Source organism: Brassica napus, chromosome C4 (assembly GCF_020379485.1).
Source record: "Brassica napus cultivar Da-Ae chromosome C4, Da-Ae, whole genome shotgun sequence".
NCBI classification, from domain to species: Eukaryota; Viridiplantae; Streptophyta; class Magnoliopsida; order Brassicales; family Brassicaceae; genus Brassica; species Brassica napus.
Genome location: NC_063447.1, coordinates 52,819,438 through 52,842,451, shown reverse-complemented (window position 1 = coordinate 52,842,451; position 23,014 = coordinate 52,819,438). Strand labels below are relative to the sequence as shown.

Here is a 23,014-nt window from a genome sequence, read left to right as displayed (position 1 = left end):
AGTTAATGTCAAATCGTGACACAATTTCTCGCTTGTGACCGGTCCCGCATTGACACCATTCGAATGTACTTCCTTTAAACTCTGGCAATTATAAACTATAAAAACTTAATTTTTGAGCATATAATGAAATCTTTGTAACAAATACATTTGCGTTCTTGCAAAACAGTTAAATTCATTATTTTTTATCATGGAAAACTACTCTTGTACCAACAACAAAGTACTCCAAGAACATCAATGACATTCCAACCATAACTCTGGGCCAAACATATTGTCTTGCTACTCAAGATTAGGCCTCAGCCATGTTGCATCAGGACTTGGTGAGCTTATGCAAACGCACAAACCTCGCCTTGATCCGACTTGTTTGGGAGAAGCAAAGCTGCTGGTTGGAGTAGAACTTGATAAGCCCTTCCCAAAGCAAATTGCTTTAGATGACAAACAAGGTAATATATTTTTGGTGGATGTTGAGTACACTTGGATCCCGAATATTTGCGGCAGATGTGGGCAATTAGGACATAAGGAAAGAAGGTGTCTTATCCCAGCTGTTCAAGAAACAAGTCACACTGAAGATTTGTCTAATGAATCACCAAAGAGTCAAACCGATAAAGAATAAGGTCAGTTCACTGTTGTCTCAGATCATGAGATGGTACAAGTTGAAAATTCAGAAATGGAAACCCAAGCTGGTGTTGAGCAGGTTCTTTCAACGCCACCACACTTCCCTGCTCACTCTCCGATAGCTACTACTCAGAAGGATAGCTCTACTGTCTCTCACTCATCTTTGGAAGCCAAATCTATTCTAGTAGCTACATTAGCAGGTTCATCATCTTCTCCCACTTTCCACCAAATTATGGACAATGTTCCATCAGATATTATCATCAGTGAGGGTATTCTCAGGAAATGATCCTTTAACCATGACCCTTCTTTCAACTGAATCCAACCAAGAGCTTGGTGATATAGAGAGTGATCTCTGTATTACCGAACAAATGGATGAATTTGGAAGTATGACAAGAAGCGGTAGGTTGGTTAAGCCTACACAAAAATATCAAGGAAACGAATGGTTCACAGTTCGTGGAAAAGGGAAACGAGACCGTAGGGGTCGTAGTTCCTAAATCAAGCGGACAAGTATCATTCTTATCTTGGTCAAACTAAAGAGTTGTACTAATCTTTTGGGTTTATTAGCTCTTTATTTTCTACTTTATGTATCAAACTTTTCCAAACTATGTGATCTAATACTTTGTCTTTTTAAATAGAATGCCCTTTAAAAAAAAAAAAAAAACATATTGTCTTGCTTTTTCTGTAGATATGAATAATTTTACATGTTATATACACATTGTCATGTTTGATCTATAAAACCTGATCACATGCAGCATGTTGGACCAAAATTAGAAATTTGGTTTTAATATTCTTTGTTTATAAAGAGACAGATGGGGGTGCCTCGTTTAAGTTAGAACTCATTTATTGATTGTTATATATTATCATGTAGAGAAAATTTATATGATAACAGAGAATCGGATTAAATAAACGAGAGAGTAGACTCAAGTCACTCGACATAGCTCCCCATGTGCATGTATACATGTAAATGTACAAACAACGGCATGTATATAGTAAGTACTTAAAGTCATAACCAGAAACCCCCAAAACAATAAAAGATTAATAATATTATTTTTGTTTTGATACGTATATTTACTCGAATACGATGGTATGGACAAGTATTGTATATATGGCGACGGCACACCAAGGAGTGGTAGGTATCTTTGAATAATTACTATACGTAATGTATAATGCATATGGTCAAGCATCCAAATGAGAAAAAGACCTAAGACTTACAACGTAACTCTATCAAGTATCTTTTCATTATAGATATAGCACGAAATTTCAATATAATTTTAATTATATATCATATATATATTTCACCTTTATGCCGCCAAAGGAAAGTTTCAATAATTCTTCCATCATTTGGAAATTCTTCTAAACTACTACTGTATTGCATTCAATAATACAGTTGCGCCCTTTATTACATGTAGCTACTAGCTAGTATTATTTTGCTATCCAATATAGATTATTATTCAATGTTTATGGTTAAATGACTTTTTTTTTGTCTGATGATAACCCAAGCTTGATCGAACCCGAAGACTCGATTAATTCTTTGGAGGCTGGCCTACCAGTGACAGATAAACCAGATTGCTTCTACATGGAAGTTAGACATCCACACTATATGACCACACAAATTGGTAAATTTAAGTGATAAGTTTTAAATCTAAATTTAAGTGATAAGTTTCAAATCTGGGACATTTAGAACCTTTCCAAACCTGATGTATCACTCGACTACGTCCGTGTGGTTTTAAAGGACTATTTTAGTGAGACTTTAAAGACTTCATCAAAGCTGAAATCACCGTTCTTGCTGGTAGCAATGATCATGTTCAAAATATTTTGTCGATGATCTTTATCGTTGCTGTCATTGGCCTTGGTGTCTCTATGTGTCTACCATTGTTCCTTTCTTATCGCACTTACATTATAGGACCAAGTAAGTGTGATAATATACAGAGTTGACCAGGCAGATAATGGATAGTAAGTGGAGAATGTTAATGTGTTTGGTATCAATCTTTGTCACTGTTTATTTTGCACATCCAACTTCGTGCATTTAAAAAAAATACACCTCATGCATTTGATTGATTCTTGTATTGTTATGAATGTGTATTTATTGGGATTATAACGGCGATTGCAGCTTTGTTATATCCATTTTCTAAAGAAAATTAATATATAAGAAAATCGGACGAAGTCGTCTTGCTTGACTACTAATGTCGTCTCCTCATTTATAATCTCAGTCTCCAAGACTCTTTAAGTACAATCTTTGCTTTCACTGGTATAAATAGATTTTGACACAATTTCTAGCAGCCTTGTTGACTGCATTTATATACATTTCGTCGTCAATCTATCAAACAACCAACTTTTCAATCATCTTATTCTTACCATGATTCTATCTAAACCATAATGTGAAAGTCAAACTAGAATTGACAACTGATTATAACTTCACACCAAAAGTGTTTACTTAGTTAAAAAATGTTATTTGTCCAAAAAGTTAAAAATGTTTATTTGTTAAAAATATGTTTATTTTGTTCATTTTTTAATAAAGAGGATTACTAATTAATTGCTAATGTAAACGCTATGAAATACATTTCAGATTATTTTATTTTGACAAAGGAAATACATTTCAGATTACTAAGTCTTCTACAGTTTGGATCTTTTACAAACAAAAGAAAAAGTATTATTCACTATACGTCTTTCAGAAAAAAAAAACTATTATTCAACTATGAAGATATAGTATTTACAGTACTCAATGCTAATTATTTGTTTTCATTTTCTGTTCGTATTATTCTAATTTGCCGACTACAAAATTACTAATAGTCGTTATTCAACTAGCTTGTCACACTAATGCATATCACATATGGTTAATAAAGAAAATTAGTTAAGTTAAAAGCAAAGTACATAATGAGTAATTTTTTGCTGTGATACTGGGGTTAGTGCTCATAGAAAATTATGCTCTTTAATTAAATAACTGTCAAATTTTGATTAGGTATAACAAAAAAAAATATATATATATATATATATATTAGTAATTTTTTTGCTGTGATACTGGGCTTAGTGCTCATAGAAAATTATGCTCTTTAATTAAATAACTGTCAAATTCTGATTAGAAATAACAAAAAACAAATATATATATTTATTCCTTTTTTACATGATAATTTGTAAATAACTTATCCATCAACTTTGAACACCAGTTGTGTATAATATTTTGCCAGGGAGAATGTTATTTACTGTATTTATAAATCTAAAATAATATATGTTATTTTAATATTATTGGACTCTAAACTGGACTCCAGGACCGTTGTATTGTTGGAGAAAAAAGTCGGTAACTGAATCTGTCTTAAAAATGTAAAATTATATTCCGACCCGCCCTTTTAAGGGCGGTATATTTTTTGTTTTACATTTTTTGAGAAATTTAATTTTTATATTTGTGTGTGTTTTAGTTATATTTGTTTTTTGTATAATATTTATCTTAAATGATTAATAAGAAGTTTTAATAATTGTACTAAAATAGTTGGACCACAACTATATCAATAGGTCATGTTGCTGTTTTAATAGAATAGATATCAAAATACATTTCAAATCCAAATTTTGCCACTGCAATTAAAACGGCAGAACTAGGCAGTCTAAAAGTTCCTATTTACAGAAACGAGTATATTGAAATTACTCCACATTGTCATTGATACTTTGATAGTAGTAAGTTTCGGGAGACGTAATACACATTAAGGTTATACATGTACACCTAACTTTGTTGGAGTGGGAGATGAATTAAATACATACTAGGAGAGAGAGAGAGAAAGATTAAGTAAAGACATACTAGGTGTTTAGAACAACAGACGGAAGAGAAGGTGAAGAAATACGAAGAAACGCACGCAGAAGGTGTGAGACAAAGGGTTTGCTAATGAAAGATTAATACGTAATCCTCTACTCAAACCACATTCGGTTGGTGGACGTTGAGATGACTCAAGATAACTTCACTCTCTTGCATGTATTTAATTTAATTTTTGGGTTACTTGTCTCCTCCCTTGCTTTGCTCAGACTCACATTTTAAAGTTCTCTTTAATTATAATTCATAGAACCAAACTACGAAATTAAAATTGAGTGCTAGACATCAAAAGAAATGTGGTATAGGGAATATCTCTTAGCATCTATATATAGGTAATAGTCGATCTAGATATTATGAATGATTTATAGCATATGTGGTAATCACTTTGCATAGCCAAACAAAGAAAATGAGCTCAATTCTGTTTTAGCCTCTTCTTTTGCTATACTTATATTTTTCTTTTTAAAAATTAGCATATATCAGTAATCAACGACTTTTGATCCCAAATCGAAGCTTTAAAACATAATTTAAACCAAGCAAAGTATATCAATATTTATAGTAAAGCATGTCTAATTTTTAATCATGATATATTTGTGACTGGTCATATTTTTGATTTTTTTTACTATCTGTGATAATTTAATGATTTTTTAAAAATTAGTCACAAACGCATCGTGACTATTTCGTAGTTATACGATAAATTTCTACAAGCGAACTCACAAATACGTTGTACTAAAGAGAGAAACAAAAACTCCAAAAAGGAGGAGGATAGGTTATGTGTCCAGCCGATATGAAAACACAACATGTTCATGTTCGCGAGATAAGATTCGACAACTCAACAATAGACGAAAATAAAGTATCGACAGTGCTATAAATACTACAATTACATAATGGTAAACCGTAGCCTTGTTGTAAGAAAGCTTCTTTGTGTTTTAATAAAGGAGCAAGTTAAGACTTCTTCTACATTGCATATCCATTTACATCAACATCAACGCGTCCCCACTTATCTCCTAAATCCTAAGTCACAAAATTCACCGCAAACTTGGGCTGTAGAAATAAGTATATTTAGTTTTGTTTATTCTAAAATATTAAAGTTCTCACCAAACAAAAAAAAATCAACGGAGATGTAGAACCCACTGAAACGTTCAGAGCTGTCGTTTCCTCATCCATTCTAATGATTTATCTTATATAATCCCCTTCACAATCTCCACCATATTCTCATGCAGCTTACTCACTTCATCATCTCTTCTTAACCCCAAAAAACAAACACACAAACAAAAAAATAAAGAAAAAGAATAATAATATGGATCTTCTCCTTCTCTTCTTCTCCCTTCTTCTCTCGTATCTCTTCTTCAAGATCTGTAAACTCATAGACTCAAAGAAAGACAAAGACTGCTACATCTTAGACTACCAATGTCATAAACCATCGGACGACCGAATGGTGAGCACTCAGTTCAGCGGAGAAATCATTCACCGAAACAAGAACCTCGGTTTAAACGAATACAAGTTCCTTCTCAAAGCCATCGTAAGCTCAGGGATCGGAGAACAAACCTACGCTCCAAGACTCGTCTTCGAGGGCCGAGAAGAGCGTCCGTCTTTACAAGATGGGATCTCGGAGATGGAAGAGTTCTACGTAGACAGCATCGGGAAACTCCTGGAGAGACAACAAATCTCACCTAAAGAAGTCGACATCCTCGTGGTCAACGTCTCCATGCTCTCCACAATGCCTTCTTTAGCTTCGAGAATCATTAACCATTACAAGATGAGGGAAGACGTCAAGGTCTTCAACTTAACCGGGATGGGATGTAGCGCGAGTCTAATCTCCGTAGACATTGTGAAGAACATTTTCAAGAGCTACGCAAACAAGTTAGCTCTTATTGCTACATCCGAGTCTTTAGGCCCTAATTGGTACAGCGGAAACAACCGTTCGATGATTCTAGCTAACTGCTTGTTCCGGTCCGGTGGCTGTGCTATTCTCTTGACTAACAAACGTAGCTTGAGAAAGAAAGCTATGTTTAGGCTCAAGTGTATGGTAAGGACTCACCATGGAGCTAGAGAGGATTCTTACAACTGTTGTATCCAGTCCGAGGACGAACAAAGCCGTGTAGGGTTTTACTTGGGGAAGAATCTACCAAAAGCGGCGACTCGAGCTTTTGTAGACAATCTCAAGGTCATAACACCCAAGATTCTTCCAGTAACCGAGCTCTTGAGGTTCATGCTAAAGCTACTCATCAAGAAAATCAAGATGCATCAAAACCCTAGCAAGGGCTCCATGAATCTCCCACCGGGGACTCCTGTAAAGGCAGGGATCAACTTCAAAACCGGGATCGAACATTTTTGCATTCATACCGGAGGAAAAGCTGTGATTGATGGGATTGGACATAGCTTGGATTTAAGCGAGTATGATATTGAACCGGCGAGGATGACTCTTCACCGGTTTGGGAATACATCGGCTAGTAGTTTGTGGTATGTTTTGGCTTATATGGAGGCTAAGAAGAGACTGAAGAGAGGAGATAGAGTGTTTATGATAAGCTTTGGAGCTGGTTTTAAGTGCAACAGCTGTGTTTGGGAAGTTGTGAGAGATCTCACCGTTGGAGGATCAAAAGGGAATGTGTGGAATCATTGCATTGATGATTATCCACCTAAATCGATTTCGAATCCTTATTTGGAGAAGTTTGGTTGGATTCAAGATGAAGAACTTGATACTTTCAAGATCCCTGATGGGTTTATGTAAAACGTTTCCGCACAAAAACGCAAACTCGGAAACAACACAAAAGGTGACACTATTTTCTTCTTCTTCTTTTTTCCTTTTCCCCTTAGTTAAAATTTTACGTGTTTTATTATTTAAAAGAATGGGATTGGAACAGGGATATGAATGCATGTAAAAGAAACTTCGATTTCATTTTGCTTGATATAATTTTTTTGTGTGTAATAATTTGTTAATTTTACACTTTTATAATTAGGGCAAGCACTTCCAGTAAGATGAGGAATTTTACTAATTTGCCATCATATTGGAATGCTGGCTTCTTTTTCGTATGTTATGAATTTAATATTTTTGTATTAATGTCAAGTTTTAATTCATTCAATACCTCTTTTCAATTGTTTGGTTGAAAACTAGTACATAGAAATTAAAGAGTCTGCACTTGACTTATGAATTATGATGTTCAGATTCGGAACATGTCTTAATCTACGTTTCGTTGTTACTGAAATCACATTCACATGTACATGGGAGACATGATTGGTTTTTCTATTTTATTCTTGGAACAATTGTTGATATCCACCCTTTTCAGTTAAAAATGAAAACGCAAGAAAAATGGAAAATAAATTGAAGACGAGTTTGTTTGGTGAGAAAACATTCAATGAGCATTTCATTCCACCGCCAGATCCCGGGCCCTATTTTTCTCCACAGAAAATGACAAAAATTGATAGGCATGAGGGCATCTCTATCCCCGCTCCATTTTTTCTTCTAAAATAGAATAAAAATAACTATGAAGTAAATAATATTTCAATCTAACTTCATATTTCATTCTATAATGAAATTTACTCCCTAAATTGAGTAATTTATTTTTTGTTTGTTCATCACTCCATTATGGAATGAGAAATAGAATAGGGTTAAAATAATTTTACTCAATTTTCACTTTTAATCTATTTTGAAAAAAAAAATGAAATTTTACATTGGAGATGCTCTTAGTAATAAATTAGTACTATTTAATTAAGTAGGCACATAGTATAACAAAGTTTACTCATGCCTCACGACAAACAATAAAGTTAACAAATTTCCCAATTTGGACTGATTTAATTGACTTATTTAGTAATCGGGGAAGAAAGAATATTTACTAAACATCATTATCTCAGACTCTCAAATGACTTTTTGATGCCATAATTACAGAAATATAAGCCGTTATAGCTTCACACTTTGCGAATAAAGGAAATGAGAATGATATTTTTCCAGGTTAGAGACGACTCATACTATTACTAGGTCACTTGACTCTGTGACTTATTTTATGAACCAGACGTCTTTATTCTATGTAGTGAATTCAATATAGTTGGATTTCTTATTACAAAAGGAAAACCGACGACCCAAAAAAAAAAAAAAACCGACGACCCATTGTGTCCAACGACAAATGCCACCCCTTGTTCTATGGATGAAAACCAGGAAATTAAATTAGTAGGAATTTGAATTAGTACATTGATTCTTAATCAGGATATGTTTTCTATGGTTGACAAAAAAAAGGATATGTTTTCTATGGTAGTATTTTTTCGAACACATTTGAGTGTGTTATTGGTTAGTCTGTAGAAGCCTTCTTTACTTTTAAAATTTTCTATATCATTTAGAATTATCAATCATATTTTAAATTAAAATTTAGAGTTACAATAAAAATTATCTATTTATTAAAGTAATATTTTCTATGATATAGGAACATATATAATTGTAAAATAATTATTTTTTTATCTTTTAATCTAGTTTTAACGGTTAAAACATATATATTTATGGCAAAAAAATTATAGATTAAATTTTACAATATAAATTTCAAAATTATGTTTCAATCAATCAGCTCCAAATAGTAGTATCTTGAACCATCTTTTATCATATACTGAGATTTAGGATTTCTCAAATTTGATTGTTTGTTATATATATTGTAAATATATATATATATAGAAAAATGTCTCTTTATCAAAATATTTTTTTTTTGAAACTAAAAACTTTGACTATTTCTAATTTCTTCGTATCGTACTTACATATGGATCATGCTAATCTATTATGTATCTGCCAATTTTATCGGATGTTTCCAAAAAAACTTTTTTGTCAAAATATTGTTTACATTTGGTTCGAGATGAGTTATTTTGCATGGCATTATAAAAAAGGGAAAACTATTTTTTAGAGCAAAAAAATAGTAACTATGTCCCATCCCTTTAGACTAATCTATATTTTGTGTCATATTTTCCTATAATACCCTTTAATATTTATGAAAATAATTTTAATAAATAGTTTTACGAACAAAAAAAATTTGGAAAAATAGTAACATTTGTTAAAATATCTATATGAACTTAATGGTATATTTTCCAGTTATAAAAAAGTTAAAATTATAAATTTCAGATTATGTTCTAAAAAAAAGTAGAAATGACATTCTACGAAGTAGAAAACGAAATCTACTTTTTTCATTGAATCTACAATGTTTAGAATATATGATCTACGTAAATAGGAGTATTCTACAAATATGTAGAATACACATTCCGCGCTTAACCTACCATTCTAAAATTCTTAGAAATCAAAATCTACACATTAATCTAATTCTAAAACATGTAGAAACCGACTTCTACAGATTTACTATAAATCTAAAACATGTAGAAATCAAATTCTAAACATTACTATAATTCTAAAAAACTGTAGAAACTGATTTCTACATATTAGTTGTATTCTACGGATAAGAAATCAGTTCCTAAAAATATGGAAACAAAATATTTGAGAATATTCACTTTTATATTTTTTTAAAAAATCGATTTTTTTTTAAAAAAAAAAAAAAAAGGAACAAAAAAAAGCGACAAATCGATTTGAGAATATTCACTTTCATCCCAGAGAAAAATATCATATTTTTAGAAATTCAAATTCAAAGGGGTGCTACTGGTTGTTGTCGATGGAACATTCTTGAAGAGGCGTGTCCTATTTTTAGAAATTCAAATTCCTATTTTTAGAAATTCAAATATTTGAGAACATTTGAGAATATTCACTTTCATCCCAGAGAAATCGAGTTTAAAGAGTTGAAATCATGCTTGGTCGGTTCAAATCAAGTGGGAATCAATCCAGATATAATCATACAAAACCAAAAAAATCGATTTGAGATTCTTTCCTCGGCACGGGATCGATCGATCTATTCTTACAGATCGGTCGATCTGTGTAAATCGACCTTCGCCGATCGAGTGAAATGGACCAGGTCGATCAGTATATATTTCGCGTTTTTTTTTGTTCTGAATAATGATCGGGATCGATCGATCCACTATAACTTGTAAAGTGGGATCGATCGATCCCCCTTGTCGAACTCAATATATATCTTTTTTTAAAAATTATAATTTTAAGGGCATTACTGTCATTTTGGAAAAAATTAGTCTAATAGGACATAAAGTAGTATAATTTAGTCTAAAGGGACATAGTTACCATTTTTTTGCTCTAAAAAAACAGATTTCCCTATAAAAAATTTGTGTGGGATAGTTATATATTTTGACGACTTATGTTTCTAATATAATACAAAAACTGTAGGGAGATTTTAGTATTAATAATATATTTAATTTATAGCTTTTTATATTTAATTTAATTTATAGCTATTCGACCGTATAATAATAAGAAAAAAGAAGGAACAAGCTAAAAGGGTAATAAATAGGGACAGGTACATGACAGAAGAAAGAAAGCGGTCCAAAATCGAATAAAACTACTTTTGCTACTCTTTCTTTAAATTCGCCACTCAAGACAGATAAACGTTTATTTCTCCCACATACACGTGGGAATATTAGGTGCCGTTGATCCTCTAAGATCTATTATCAATAAATAGGGATCTGTATCATTGTAACGACACAACGTGATTATATTTTCCGAGAAATTCTTGGATTTCACCCTTTAGGGTGAACCACCAACCAATAGTGTTTGACTATTTGATATTTGATATCTTTTAAAAAAAGAAATAAAATTGAATATCTAAATTAGATTATATTTTTAAAATAAAATAATAAAAATACATAAAAATAGTTACAAAAAATAAATAAATTAATATTGTTAAATCTTAAAATACTAAACCCTATACCCTAAATCCTAAACCCTAAACACTAAACGTTAAACCTTAAACTTTGGATAAACTCTAAACCGTTGGAAAATCTTAAACCCTAAATCATACATTAAAACTAAATTTTACTAACACTAAACCCTAAATCCTAATCACTAAACCCTAAATCCTTGGGTAAACCCTAAACCCTTGGGTAAACTCTGAACCTTTGGATAAATCATAAACTCAAGGGTTTAATTTTAAATATTTTTGATTTAGAGTTTATGATTTATCCAAGGGTTCAGAGTTTATCCAAAGGTTTAGGGTTTAGTGATTAGGGTATAGGATTTAGTATTTTGCTAAAAGTTTATCAATATTTATTTATTTATTTTTTGTAACTATTTTTATGTATTTTTATTGTTTTATTTTAAAAATATAATCTTATTTGGAAATTCAATTTTTTTCCTTTTTTAAAAAATATCAAATATCAAATACTCAAACACTATTGTTCGGTGAATCTAGAGGTTCACCCAAGAATTTCTCATATTTTCCTTTGGTTGAATATCAATCCAACAGAAGAAGAAGTAGTCGTGTTTTTACTGCCTGATTTCGTAATGTTCAAACCTAATTTATTACTGAATCATCCACCTTTCTTTTTCTAGTTACAATACATTTTAAATAATATGATTTTATTTCAGAATTCATATACAACATTTCTTTTAGCTAACTTCTACTTAATAATACGAGAAAATATAGTACTCTCTGAGAACATGTTCCTACATTTAGGATGAAAAATGGCAGTAAAAATGAGTTTTACAAACGATCCCAAACGAGTGAGGGTCAAAGCGGTGATAAACGTTTCTTTCGTAAGTACTTGTTTTAGAGGCCTTCAAATTCTTTCCAGTCCTTATTAACAAGCGAATATATTGTTCCTCAACAATGCTTACAAACAATATATGTGTGGCCATGTGGGTTTGTTAATTATAGTTCAACACTATGTACAACTGATGTTTTCAATATATATAGTTGTTCTATAAGGGCATTTTTATCGGGTCTCTAACCCCTGTCTCTTACCTTAATTGCAATTTAAAAAAATGAAAAATAGAAAAGGAGGAAGACACGTCTCTTAAACAAGCCCCGCAAAGGACGTTGCTTAGAGACAGGTGTCGAAACAAGACTGGGTGAAGGAGAGGTGGTGTTTCAGCCTTCTCGGCTTCTCTCTCTCGAATCCTTTCCTCGACGAAATCGTCTCTCTCTCTCTCTCTCTCTCTCTCTCTCTCTCTCTCTCTCTCTCTCTCTCTCTCTCTCTCTCTCTCTCTCTCTCTCTCTCTCTCGAATCCTCTCCTCGGTGGATCGTATCTTCTCCGGCTCGTCTTGATCTCGCCGGCGATCTAGGTCTCCTCGGCATTCTCCCTCTCTCGATTCCTCTTGTTGAGGAACCCTTTGGCCTTCTCTCTCTCGATTCCTTTGGTCGATGGGTCGTCTTTTCTCCGCGTCGTCTCTCTCAGTGGCTCTCGTCGGCGTTCTCTCTCTTCTCGGCGCTGTATCCCTCTCGATTCCTCTCCTAGGGGTCACCCTTTCGCCTTCTCTCTCTCGATTCCTCTTGTCGGTGGCTCTGCTCTTCGACATGACATATCCCTCGGAGGCTCTCATTGGCGACCTCTCTGTCGTCGGCGATCTATCTCATGGTGGCTCTCCTCGACGGACCTCTCTCTCTGCGGCTCTCCGAAAATCAAAAGGTAAAGCGGTTGTTTTGTTGTTTATGCATGTCTCAGATTATGATTCAACTTGGTCTGATTGCAGGTTTCATTTGTTTGTTATGTTGATTTTGTCTCTTGGTGGCTCTCCTCGACGGTGACGGAGCACTCTCTCGGTGGTTCTCCTGAAATCGAAAGGTAAAGTTTCTGGTTTCTTCTTCTTCAAGGTTTTTCCATGTTTCTTTCTTTGTTGAGTTCGATCCTGTGTCATGAATGAATCTGTATCTTGTTTGTTTACATGGATGGATCAAAATTGATTTTTTTACTGCATCGATTGTTACAAATTTTATTGTTTGTTGTGTTGGTTTGTGTCTATTGATGCTCAGTTATGTTTATGTCTTTGTGTCATCTGATGGTTAGATGAAATACATTTTATATGTTCAGTCTTTGTGTGTTTAGGATCAAATACATTTTGATATGTTCGGTCTTTGTGTATTCAGGTGGATGGATCAAGAGACTTGAGGAAGGGTCATCGGAGAGAGGAGTACGCAGCAATACATGTTAAAGTTTCTCTCTTTCATCTGGTCTGTAATGAAATGGTGTAGCTTCTGTATGAATTGAATTTAGGGTAATTAATTGTTGTCTCACATTAATAAATTGAAGTGATTGTCTGGCTCTAGTTAGTTGAAACTGAAAAAGCATTGTTTGTTGTTAGATATAGGTCAAGTCATTACGCATAAGTTTATTACTTTACAAAGATGATTAAGCTAGATAGTCTTGTTGGTTGGGTGTGTTGAATGCGCTATCTCTTTCCTTCTCTTTCTTGAATAATTTATAAGCTCTGTCTTTCTCTTCCATCTCCAACAACGGAATGCGCTTGAACGTTCCTTCTCCTCTTTCTCCACTTTCTCCTCTTTCTCCTCCTTCTCCTCTTTCTCCACTCTCTTTGACTTCGGAAATGGATTTCAATCCATTTCAAGAATCTGCAAGTTTTGTTGAACTACTAAATAGTCAACAAAAAGTAGTCTTTGGCAGTCAAAGAAGTGTTTCACTCTCTTCATCGCAAGTTCCTTTCTTCAGTCAAGGTACCGAAGATCCAAACATTGGTGTCGAGCTTCCAGCAGAGCGTAAGGAGTGAAGAACGTGGACTCCAACAGATGATATAGTGCTTATTAGCTCGTGGTTGAACACGAGCATGGATCCAGTTGTTGGGAATGAGCAGAAGTCAGTCGCTTTCTGGACAAGAGTTGCAACATACTTACCGGCTTCTCCTAAGCTTGCTGGCTGATTATGAAGAAGCTCTCAAGAAGAAGCTGATAAATGAGTTGATGTAACTCACGGTCATGTTCTTGTTGTTTCATGTTATGTCTTGGTCATCTTCTAGTTGTTTGATATTTGTTGTATTAGGAGTAATCGTTCTCGTTATGTTGATGTAACTCATTGTCATGTTCTCTGCTTCTTATGTTTAATTAAAATTATGCTTATGTTCATTGTTTTTCTTCTCTTGTGTTATTGTATCCAAAATGTTCTTGTGTTAAAAATGTTGTGCTCATTGTTTTACATGTCAAGAAGATTGAACTTCAAGACATGTACTTCTTTGTCTCCGCTTGTTAACTTATCACATGTATTTGTCTCTGTTTCTTATGGTTGTCACATGTTTATGTATTGTAGTGGGAGCATTGAGAAGTTCTAATGTCACGGACATAAAGACATTGGTCTTGTTTGTCGTTGGTTCTCACATGTTTATGTACTCTTGTGTGCACTTTGTATTCTCATGTATCACGGACTTGTAAAGAACACTTGTACCAAACTGAAAAGCTTGTGTCTATATGACTTGTATTCTCATGTATGTCGGACATGTAAAGAACACTTCCATCACTTTATATGACTTGTACTCTATATTTTCTTACATATATCTTCTCTCTCGACTTCTCTCTATATGACTTGAACAACACCAAACTCATCTCTCTCGACTTCTCTCTATTTTCTCTCTTTAATAACAAGTTTTATAAAAAAAAACTCTCAACTCTCTCTATTTTCTCTCTTTAATCACAAGTTTATAAACAAACTCTCAAGTCTTTCTATTTTCTCTCTTTGATCACGACTCATATTCTCTCTAATTTCTCTCTTTGATCACAACTCATATTCTCTCTAATTTCTCTCTTTGATCACAAGTTTATAAAATTCTTTAATCACCATATATGACTTCTTCTTCTCAAAACACTTTAGATGAATCATTTGATGATGCATTTGATGAGGTCTTTGACCAACATTTTGATCAAACCTTTGAGAATTTTACCCTACATGGTGATCAAGAAGAACGAAGAAAAAAGAGAGAAAAAAATGAGCTTATATCGAAAGAAATCGTGAAGAAGGCCATATTCGTTTATGGAATGATTATTTCAGTGAAACTCCAACGTATCCTGATAATTTTTTCCGACGACGTTTTAGAATGAACAAGCCATTGTTCATGCACATTGTTGATCGACTCTCCAACGAAATTCAATATTTTCGGAGAAAGATAGATGGTCTCAGAAGGATTAGTCTCTCTCCCCTTCAAAAATGTACTGCAGCCATTCGTGTCTTGGCGTATGGTTCTCCAGCTGATACGGTCGACGAATATCTCCGGCTCGGTGAAACAACAACTCGGTTGTGTGTAGAAATTTTTTTGGAAGGAATAATATATTTGTTCGGCGATGAGTACTTAAGAAGACCAACACCGGCTGATCTTCAACGTCTACTTGATGTTGGAGAGCAACGTGAATTTCCCGGGATGATAGGAAACATTGATTGTATGCATTGGGAGTGGAAGAATTGTCCCACTGCTTGGAAAGGCAATATTCTCATGGTTCGGGTAAACCAACAATCGTTTTAGAGACGGTTGCTTCATACGATCTCTGGATATGGCATGCATTTTTGGACCTCCAGGTACATTAAATGATATCAATGTTCTTGATCGTTCACTTGTTTTTGATAACATAATAAAAGGTCAAGCTCCGAATGTCACTTTCTCTGTCAATGGAAGAGAATATCATATGACTTACTACCTCACCGTTGGTATTTATCCGAAATGGGAAACTTTTATCCAATATATTCCTATACCACAAGGTCCGCAAGCAGTTTTATTTGTTCAACGTCAAGAAGCTGTCCCAAAAAATGTCGATCGTGCTTTTGGAGTCTTGCAAGCTCGCTTTGCCATTGTTAAAAATCCAGCGGTATTTTGGGATAAAGTTAAAATTGAGAATATTATGAGAGCATGTATCATACTCCCTAATATGATAGTACAAGACGAACGAGATGGATACACTCAATTTGATGTTTCAGAGTTCCAACAAGGAGAAGATTACGGAAGTTCACATGTCGATCTCACGTAATCTACAGATATTCCTTCAAATATCGCAAATATGATCGGTGTTCGAAAAAGAATTCGTGATAGAAAAATGAATCAACAACTGAAACATGATTTGGTTGAACATATTTGGCGTAGATATGGACGTGATGAAGACAACAACTGATTTCAGATGCTTCTTTCAAATAATTCTCGTTTATTTTAATAATCTTTGTTTTCATGTTTTTAAAAAAAAAATGTATGTTTAAAATGTTATCTTTTACTATGTTTTATTTAATAATTTTTTTTTTAATTTTAATAAAAAATGTTTAATATTATTTTATTTTTAAGAAACCTTAAATAAGAGTTTTGCAGTGGAAACACAAAAATCTCAAGTTTCTTAACTAAATCTTTTTTTTCTACGCTGGATTCAATCAATGGTTCAGTAATACAAAGCCCCCCCCCCCCCCCCCCCCCAAAAAAAAAAAAAAAAAAACAACACACACCTCCAAACAGAGGATTGAGGAGTAAATAAAAGGAAAAAAATAAGAAGAAGAAAAACACCAGTAGGTGCTGTAAATAATGTCCGAAGAACGATCAGGTAAGGGAACAAGGGTCCACCGCAGCTAAGTTCCAACGATTCTACGCACGAGCCACCGAGTTCAACTCCTCCTCTCGTAATAGGGAACTCAGCCATGTAGGACCACCTGTAGCTACATAGGATTGGTAACGATGATCCCTTGTCACACTTAGTGCAATAGCATTGGCAATCCTGTTTCTGCCAGCAACTACATGTTCCAAACTCACTCCATCAAATTCATTCAATAAGACACTAATGGTATCAATCAGATGTCGCCATTCCGGGTACTCATCAGGTTTAAGAAGCGCCTCTCTAACTTGAGTGAGTGAGGACTCAATGACTACCCATTTGATTCTTAAGTCAATAAGCGCGCGGATGCTCCACAAAAGAGACTGAAGTTCTGCTTCTATACACGAAGTATGGCCAGAGAATGCTCGTCTACTATGTGAGAGAGGGAGACCACCATGGTCTCGAACGATCCATGCTGCACCTCCCATACGATTATTCATTAAATACTATTAAAAATTAATTAAGAGATCCTTGGGTATATAGGATAAAGGTGTTCTAAGTATTGCATGTAGTTATAGAACCACTGTTTTAGGTTCGATTAGGTTCGATTACATTTAATGCTTTAAATGAAGCCATTATTGGTACATTCTCTGTTATAATCACAGTCCCAAACGAACACAGAGGAGAGTAGGATTATTCTCCGTTCATGACAAAGCAAGCCAAATTAGTCATTTTGGAGGTGAAATGATTCGTCCTGATTAACGCGTTAGCATTAACTTAGGGCCAAAATGATATACAATAATACAAAAGAACATGATTCTGTTTTGGTTTTAACCAATTTATGTAAGGAATACTATTTTGAATTGTAGTTTCACTCATTATAGCTCTCATAACTGATGTACGATCAATTAGCAGTCATTCAATTAAATCAGCATTTTTCACAATTTTTGAAATTCATTTTTTTGGGTTTATTTGTCATGTTTAACTTAAAAATATAAGAGAAAACAAGTGATATTTTATAAACTCCCTTACAGTGTTCCTCATGAGGGAGCGCCACTGTGGATTTTTCTCGGCTGCAGAGGTTTGCCGGTTTGGGGAGGTGAGGAAGGCTGGTGAGAAGAGGTGGTGGATTAGCGTCTGATCCTTTTACCAGAGGCGGTGACCCATTGGTGGATGGCCCTGTCTATAGACGTGGGAATTACAAAATCTAAATACAAAAGGAAGAGGCAAAGCGGCAGGGGTTTGACTCAAGAATGTTAGCATATTATCTTGAACATGTCTCAAATGAGTGATATGAAAATATAATAAACTGTGGAAAAGTAGAGCGGACCTCGTGACTTAAGATCAACTACAGAAAATGTCTCTTTTACGTGCAAAAACATATTTGATTTGATAAAATTTAAAGCAAAAATCCATTAATCCTAGTATATCTATGATGCAAATCAGATTGGGGTTGGTTTTGGTTCTCACAATCGCTGATTAGTGGTCCATCATTTTCAATGGTAAATCAATACTTTGCCAATACCTTACTCAAACTACACTTTGTTCCAAAGAGAGAGAAAAAAAACAAGATTCCAATATCAAAGATTGGGTTAAGAATTGGTTACAGCTAACTTTCCTATGCCAAGTGAATCCGGATTGGACCTTGACCTTCCATATTGCAACAGTTTTAATTCACAACATAAAACTACAATTCAATTAAATTGCCTGTAAACTGTGTTTTAGTGGTTTTAGCTTTAATATACGCTTTCATTTCATTCAAATTGCAATATGACATAAGAAGAGATTGAAAAGAGTAGAATAAGTCCTACAATGATGGTATCATATTAAGCCAGAGGTATTAAGAGTGGCAAAAGAAAGGCTAACAGAAACAGCCACAACACCTCTGCAGAATCCACTGGAAGCTGCAAGAAACCATGAAACAAAAATATTTAAGAACAAAATTAGTTATATCAACGCGAGAAGTGAAGGGAGAGAGTGAAGCTTTACCCAAGATGGACACAAGAACATGTTCTATCTCTAGATAAGATGGGGAGACTGTCGTCATGGTCCAACGAGAAAACAGAGGAAAGATTATTTTCCAGAACACAGCTCTTGCTGCTTGATCCTTCCGGAGAAAACGGTCGAGAAAGAGAAGAAACAGAAGAAGAGAAGTTGTATTTTTCGTAGTCAACTCCGTAGCTCACAGGAAGAGAAGACGAAGAAGAAGAATCGGATGATGAACCATGTCTCTCTTCTTCCTTCATTTTGCCATTGATCTTTTATCCTTCTCTTGTTTTCTCTCTATTCCTCTGTTTTTTAATCTCTCTCCCGGGGAAAAATTGAAACGTAGGTGTTAAACCTAACGGTCATCAACTAACTGTTTACAGCTCCAACTAACTTATTCCTACATGCTTATTATACCTACAAAGAAGATTTTACCACCAACTGTTATAATCTTGCTCAAATTTACCAAGGTCCTTAATATATGGGGGAGACCCACGGAAGAAAATGAAAAAACAATATGTTGTTATTATTATAATGTCTTTTGAAATGATATTGTTTGCCAAAAGATTAAACGGTTGTTTTGTCTTTTGTCATATCATCTTATGGCTGAAGATACTAGAGTAATTGTCTAGTGCAAGGAAATTTACCTAAAGATAATACCATCTCGATACTTTCTTATTATTTTGGAAAACTTAGAGAAAAGTAATCATCATGCGTTCCAAACATACAACCCAGTCGAATTTTAAAAAAATTAAGGAGATACAAAATGTAAATTTTTTTTTTCAAAATGTAAATACTTACTATATTTTTGGTAAAAAATACTTACTATATTATATTATATTATATAAGAGTTAGGAACTCATTGATAGCTAAGTTAAATAATCGATTAAGAGTGGTGATTCGGAAAGTATATATATGGTTTTAGGTGAGAAATTCCATCTGTATATCGATTTTCTTAAATGCATATACCTGTTTAAATGGTTCATGCTTATATACTAGATGAGTGAGATTGGAACTCTATTCACAGTCATCCTTTATATGATATTTTAGATGTAAAAACACCTTCCTCTGAGACTATTCGTCTTTTATATTAGAAGAAGTTTGAAGGAGTGTCTTTACTACCTTACCTCTGCATCTACTATTTCCGAATTTTTTAGCGGTTATATTCGAGCTAACTGTGAACTCTCTCACATTGTAGCTCAGTGGAATTACCAATGACAGTAATATTTTTAGAGGGTATGGGCCTGAAACAGAAAGCATGTACATCATCTAAGACGAGTACCAAACTATTTTTTGTTTTGAAATTTTCATTTGGCCTATTCTTTCACGAGCTCTGTTTATTCACAAAAACATTTTTTTTTTTAATTTCTAAGAATATTGTTTTATTCTATCATCTTTATCATCAATACACCAGCGATACGAATCCTGATTTGTAATGGGTTGGAAGCAAAACAACAATATTAGGCCGGTATGTGTAACTTTAATAAAAAAGTAAGACTTTTTCACTTTAATGGTGAAAAAGGATGAGCCGTTTCCAGCAGACCTAAAGTAAACATTCGTCATTGGAATGGCCGAAATTATTTAATGGCCGGAAGGCTATGCTTTCCCCGCTTTCGATCAGGACCGGTACTATAGACCAACCATCATGAATAACTAATTTCAACCTCTAAATACACCTAATTCGATGTGCTATGTTTTATATTTGATTAGCTTTTAGTTAATTCACAAAATAATATATATTAGTTTTATAAACTTATGATTTGATGATTATAAATTATATATACAGTTATCATTCCAAAAACAAAACAAAAATCCATAAAATATTATTTCTTTAATATGTCACAAATTCTATTTTTCTCTTATTATAAAAGGGGAGACAATATAGAAGCTTTTTTTGGTATGACACAAACTTTATTTATTTATGATATGATATATAACTTTTATTTCTGAAAATCTCAGATACCATTTTTGAAACAAATAAAACAAATAGAACGTTGATCATTCTTAACCATTTTTTTGGCTACCTCACACATTTAGATTAAAATTAAACTCCATGATCGGCTATCCAAACAATCAACTCCGAACAATATCCTTAACTCTCGTTTCGACTAAACAAGCTGAAAATATCAGTCCTACACTTTAAAATACCTGAACTAAAGAAAAATATAATAAATTTACCAGCAATCATACACAAATTCAAAAAGGCTAGAGAATGGGTCACTCAGCAGGGAACATGTTGAGAAGAGGTGATAAAACTCAGAAGTATGGAGGAGTTTGGGTCTGGTGTAAAGATAGGGCAAGTCTTATAGAGATTGTCTATCAAGAGTCCTGAAGTGTCTGAAGGTCTCCAGAAGTGTCCTAAGAGCTGTGCAAAGATAGGGCCAAGTCCAGGAGGGACTTAGAAGATGGTTTAGGAGCAAATGGGCGAGTGTGCAAATATAGGGCGAGACCGGGACGAGGCCGTACGGGCTTGTACGGACCGGGATCGACCCGAGAAGCATAACTCACTCATTTGAGACATTTTAGGTCTTGTGCAAAATTAGGGCGTTGGTACGGTCAGGAAAGCATTCCGTACACACCCAGATGTTTGTAACAAGACCTAACTTGCATCCCAAGGAAGAAGCAACTCGTGAGCTAAGTGTGTGAAGAAGCAAAGAGGTGATTCTGATCATAAGGGGCGCCATTGTCTTTCTCTAAGTTATGGGACTGCTTGTGGATAAGTGACAGGCTGTGCAAGCTGTCCATGAGCTGTGTATTGACCATGTATCTGGACAGATACATGGGAACATTCAGGAGCCTAAAAGAAGCCAATAAGAGGTTGGTCTCTACTTGACCAGATTCAAATAAACCAATCAGACAACAAAGAGAGTTTAACCAATCAGATGAAGCCCATACCAAATCTCCATCTGAACCGTCCATCCTTCAAGTCTATTATGAGCCATTAGATATAGGTTTATGAGTTCGCAGATTGTAAAAGCATATATAAACCTATTGGTGACGTTTTGTAAAGCTTTAAGTGAGTAAGGGGGATTTCCCCTCTCCACTTCATGGAAATGAAAACTTGTTCTTGAATCTGAAACCATAATCTCTAATCTCTTATTCTCCTAATCTCTCAGTCTCTTAATCTCTGTTCCTAAGTCTCTTATTCTCTCATAAACACTCTCATCAATCTCTCTTTCTAAATCACCTAGAGCAAGCTTTCATCTTTCCCCATTGGAGTTTATACACACACAAACACAACCAGAGAAGAGAACTCTATAAATCTCACATGGTATCAGAGCCAGGTTCATCAGAATCTGGTTGAAACTTCCGCACATCCCACACACATCCCTCAGCTCAAATCCAAGCCATGAAGAAGACAGCTCCATCCGGTTCAGCTTCTCCATGAAGACTGAAGCTTGGCGTGTCATTCTGGTTCCTCAAACCTTTCTCATACCTGCCTTGATGAAGAGCCACGTTGGAAGCAAAGGAGGATGGAGAGGCGTCATGAACCTCAAGCCAAAACTCCTTGTCCATGAGCTGCTTGCATCCGGCTACAAGAAGAGTATATGTCATGAAGATGGCGACTTGATGTATGAAGAAAGGAGGGGTGTTTGAGCTGTAGAAACAAGAAGGTGGCCATGAGTAGAAGGAGGAGAGGCTGGGTGACGATACATACTCTCATGTCCAACAAAACCGTGAGCCATAAGCCATTGGAGGTTCAAGGAACCAAACCGGTTCCTTGGCTGTAAGCTATTACTATCCCTTCTTGATAATGTGTGTGTTGTTGACTGGTTGTGATGTTGTGATGTGATTGAAAACCTGAGGATTGTTTAAAGATTGCTAAACGAAATGAAATGAATTTAGAATCTGTCCCAGGATGCTTAAAGAGTCTTGTTTGGTGATTGAGATTGTTTAATATGCTTAACTCCAGTTCATAGTGATGCTTGTTTTGATTGATTGAATCTGCTTGCATACATGTATTGAAACTGATTGGAAGTTGTTGCATATAGTCTTGTGGCTGTCTTACATTGAAGCATTAGATTCATGTCTAAATTGCTGAGTAAAAAATCTTTAAAATTGCCTAAGTAGCTTGCATAAATCAGGAAAAGAAAGTCCTTGTGCTTAGAGAGTTTGCATGCAAAGATTAGAACTTGAAAATGTCTTGTTTAATCTGTTGCAATGCTTGTGATATTGGGAATCAAACTTGATAATTAATCAAGGATTGATCCCAATACTATTGTGTCTCATCTTTGCTGGAGTTTGAGTGATGTTTCAGGT

General features: G+C 34.4%; 3 protein-coding genes and 1 non-coding gene across 4 annotated transcripts; 1 reads left to right on the top strand and 3 right to left on the bottom strand.

Moving 5' to 3' along the window:
• Positions 1-5,292: 5,292 nt before the first annotated feature.
• Positions 5,293-7,501, top strand: LOC106446923 (3-ketoacyl-CoA synthase 12). The gene is made up of 2 exons (XM_022701282.2): positions 5,293-7,179; positions 7,366-7,501. Exon 1 carries the CDS (start codon positions 5,706-5,708, stop codon positions 7,134-7,136), a length of 1,431 nt encoding a protein of 476 aa, XP_022557003.2. The 5' UTR covers positions 5,293-5,705; the 3' UTR covers positions 7,137-7,179; positions 7,366-7,501.
• A 1,600-nt stretch (positions 7,502-9,101) lies between these two features.
• Positions 9,102-9,202, bottom strand: LOC125586510. Its single transcript, XR_007323041.1, has one exon. It is a non-coding gene; the product is annotated as a U6 spliceosomal RNA (small nuclear RNA).
• Positions 9,203-16,821: 7,619 nt separating this feature from the next.
• On the bottom strand, positions 16,822-17,256 carry LOC125586180. Its single transcript, XM_048756007.1, has one exon. It carries the CDS (start codon positions 17,254-17,256, stop codon positions 16,822-16,824), a length of 435 nt encoding a protein of 144 aa, XP_048611964.1.
• A 1,179-nt stretch (positions 17,257-18,435) lies between these two features.
• On the bottom strand, positions 18,436-19,688 carry LOC106450039. Its single transcript, XM_013891690.3, has 2 exons — positions 18,758-19,688; positions 18,436-18,672 (listed from the first exon to the last, which is right to left on the bottom strand). Exons 1-2 carry the CDS (start codon positions 19,012-19,014, stop codon positions 18,630-18,632), a joined length of 300 nt encoding a protein of 99 aa, XP_013747144.1. The 5' UTR covers positions 19,015-19,688; the 3' UTR covers positions 18,436-18,629.
• Positions 19,689-23,014: the final 3,326 nt, after the last annotated feature.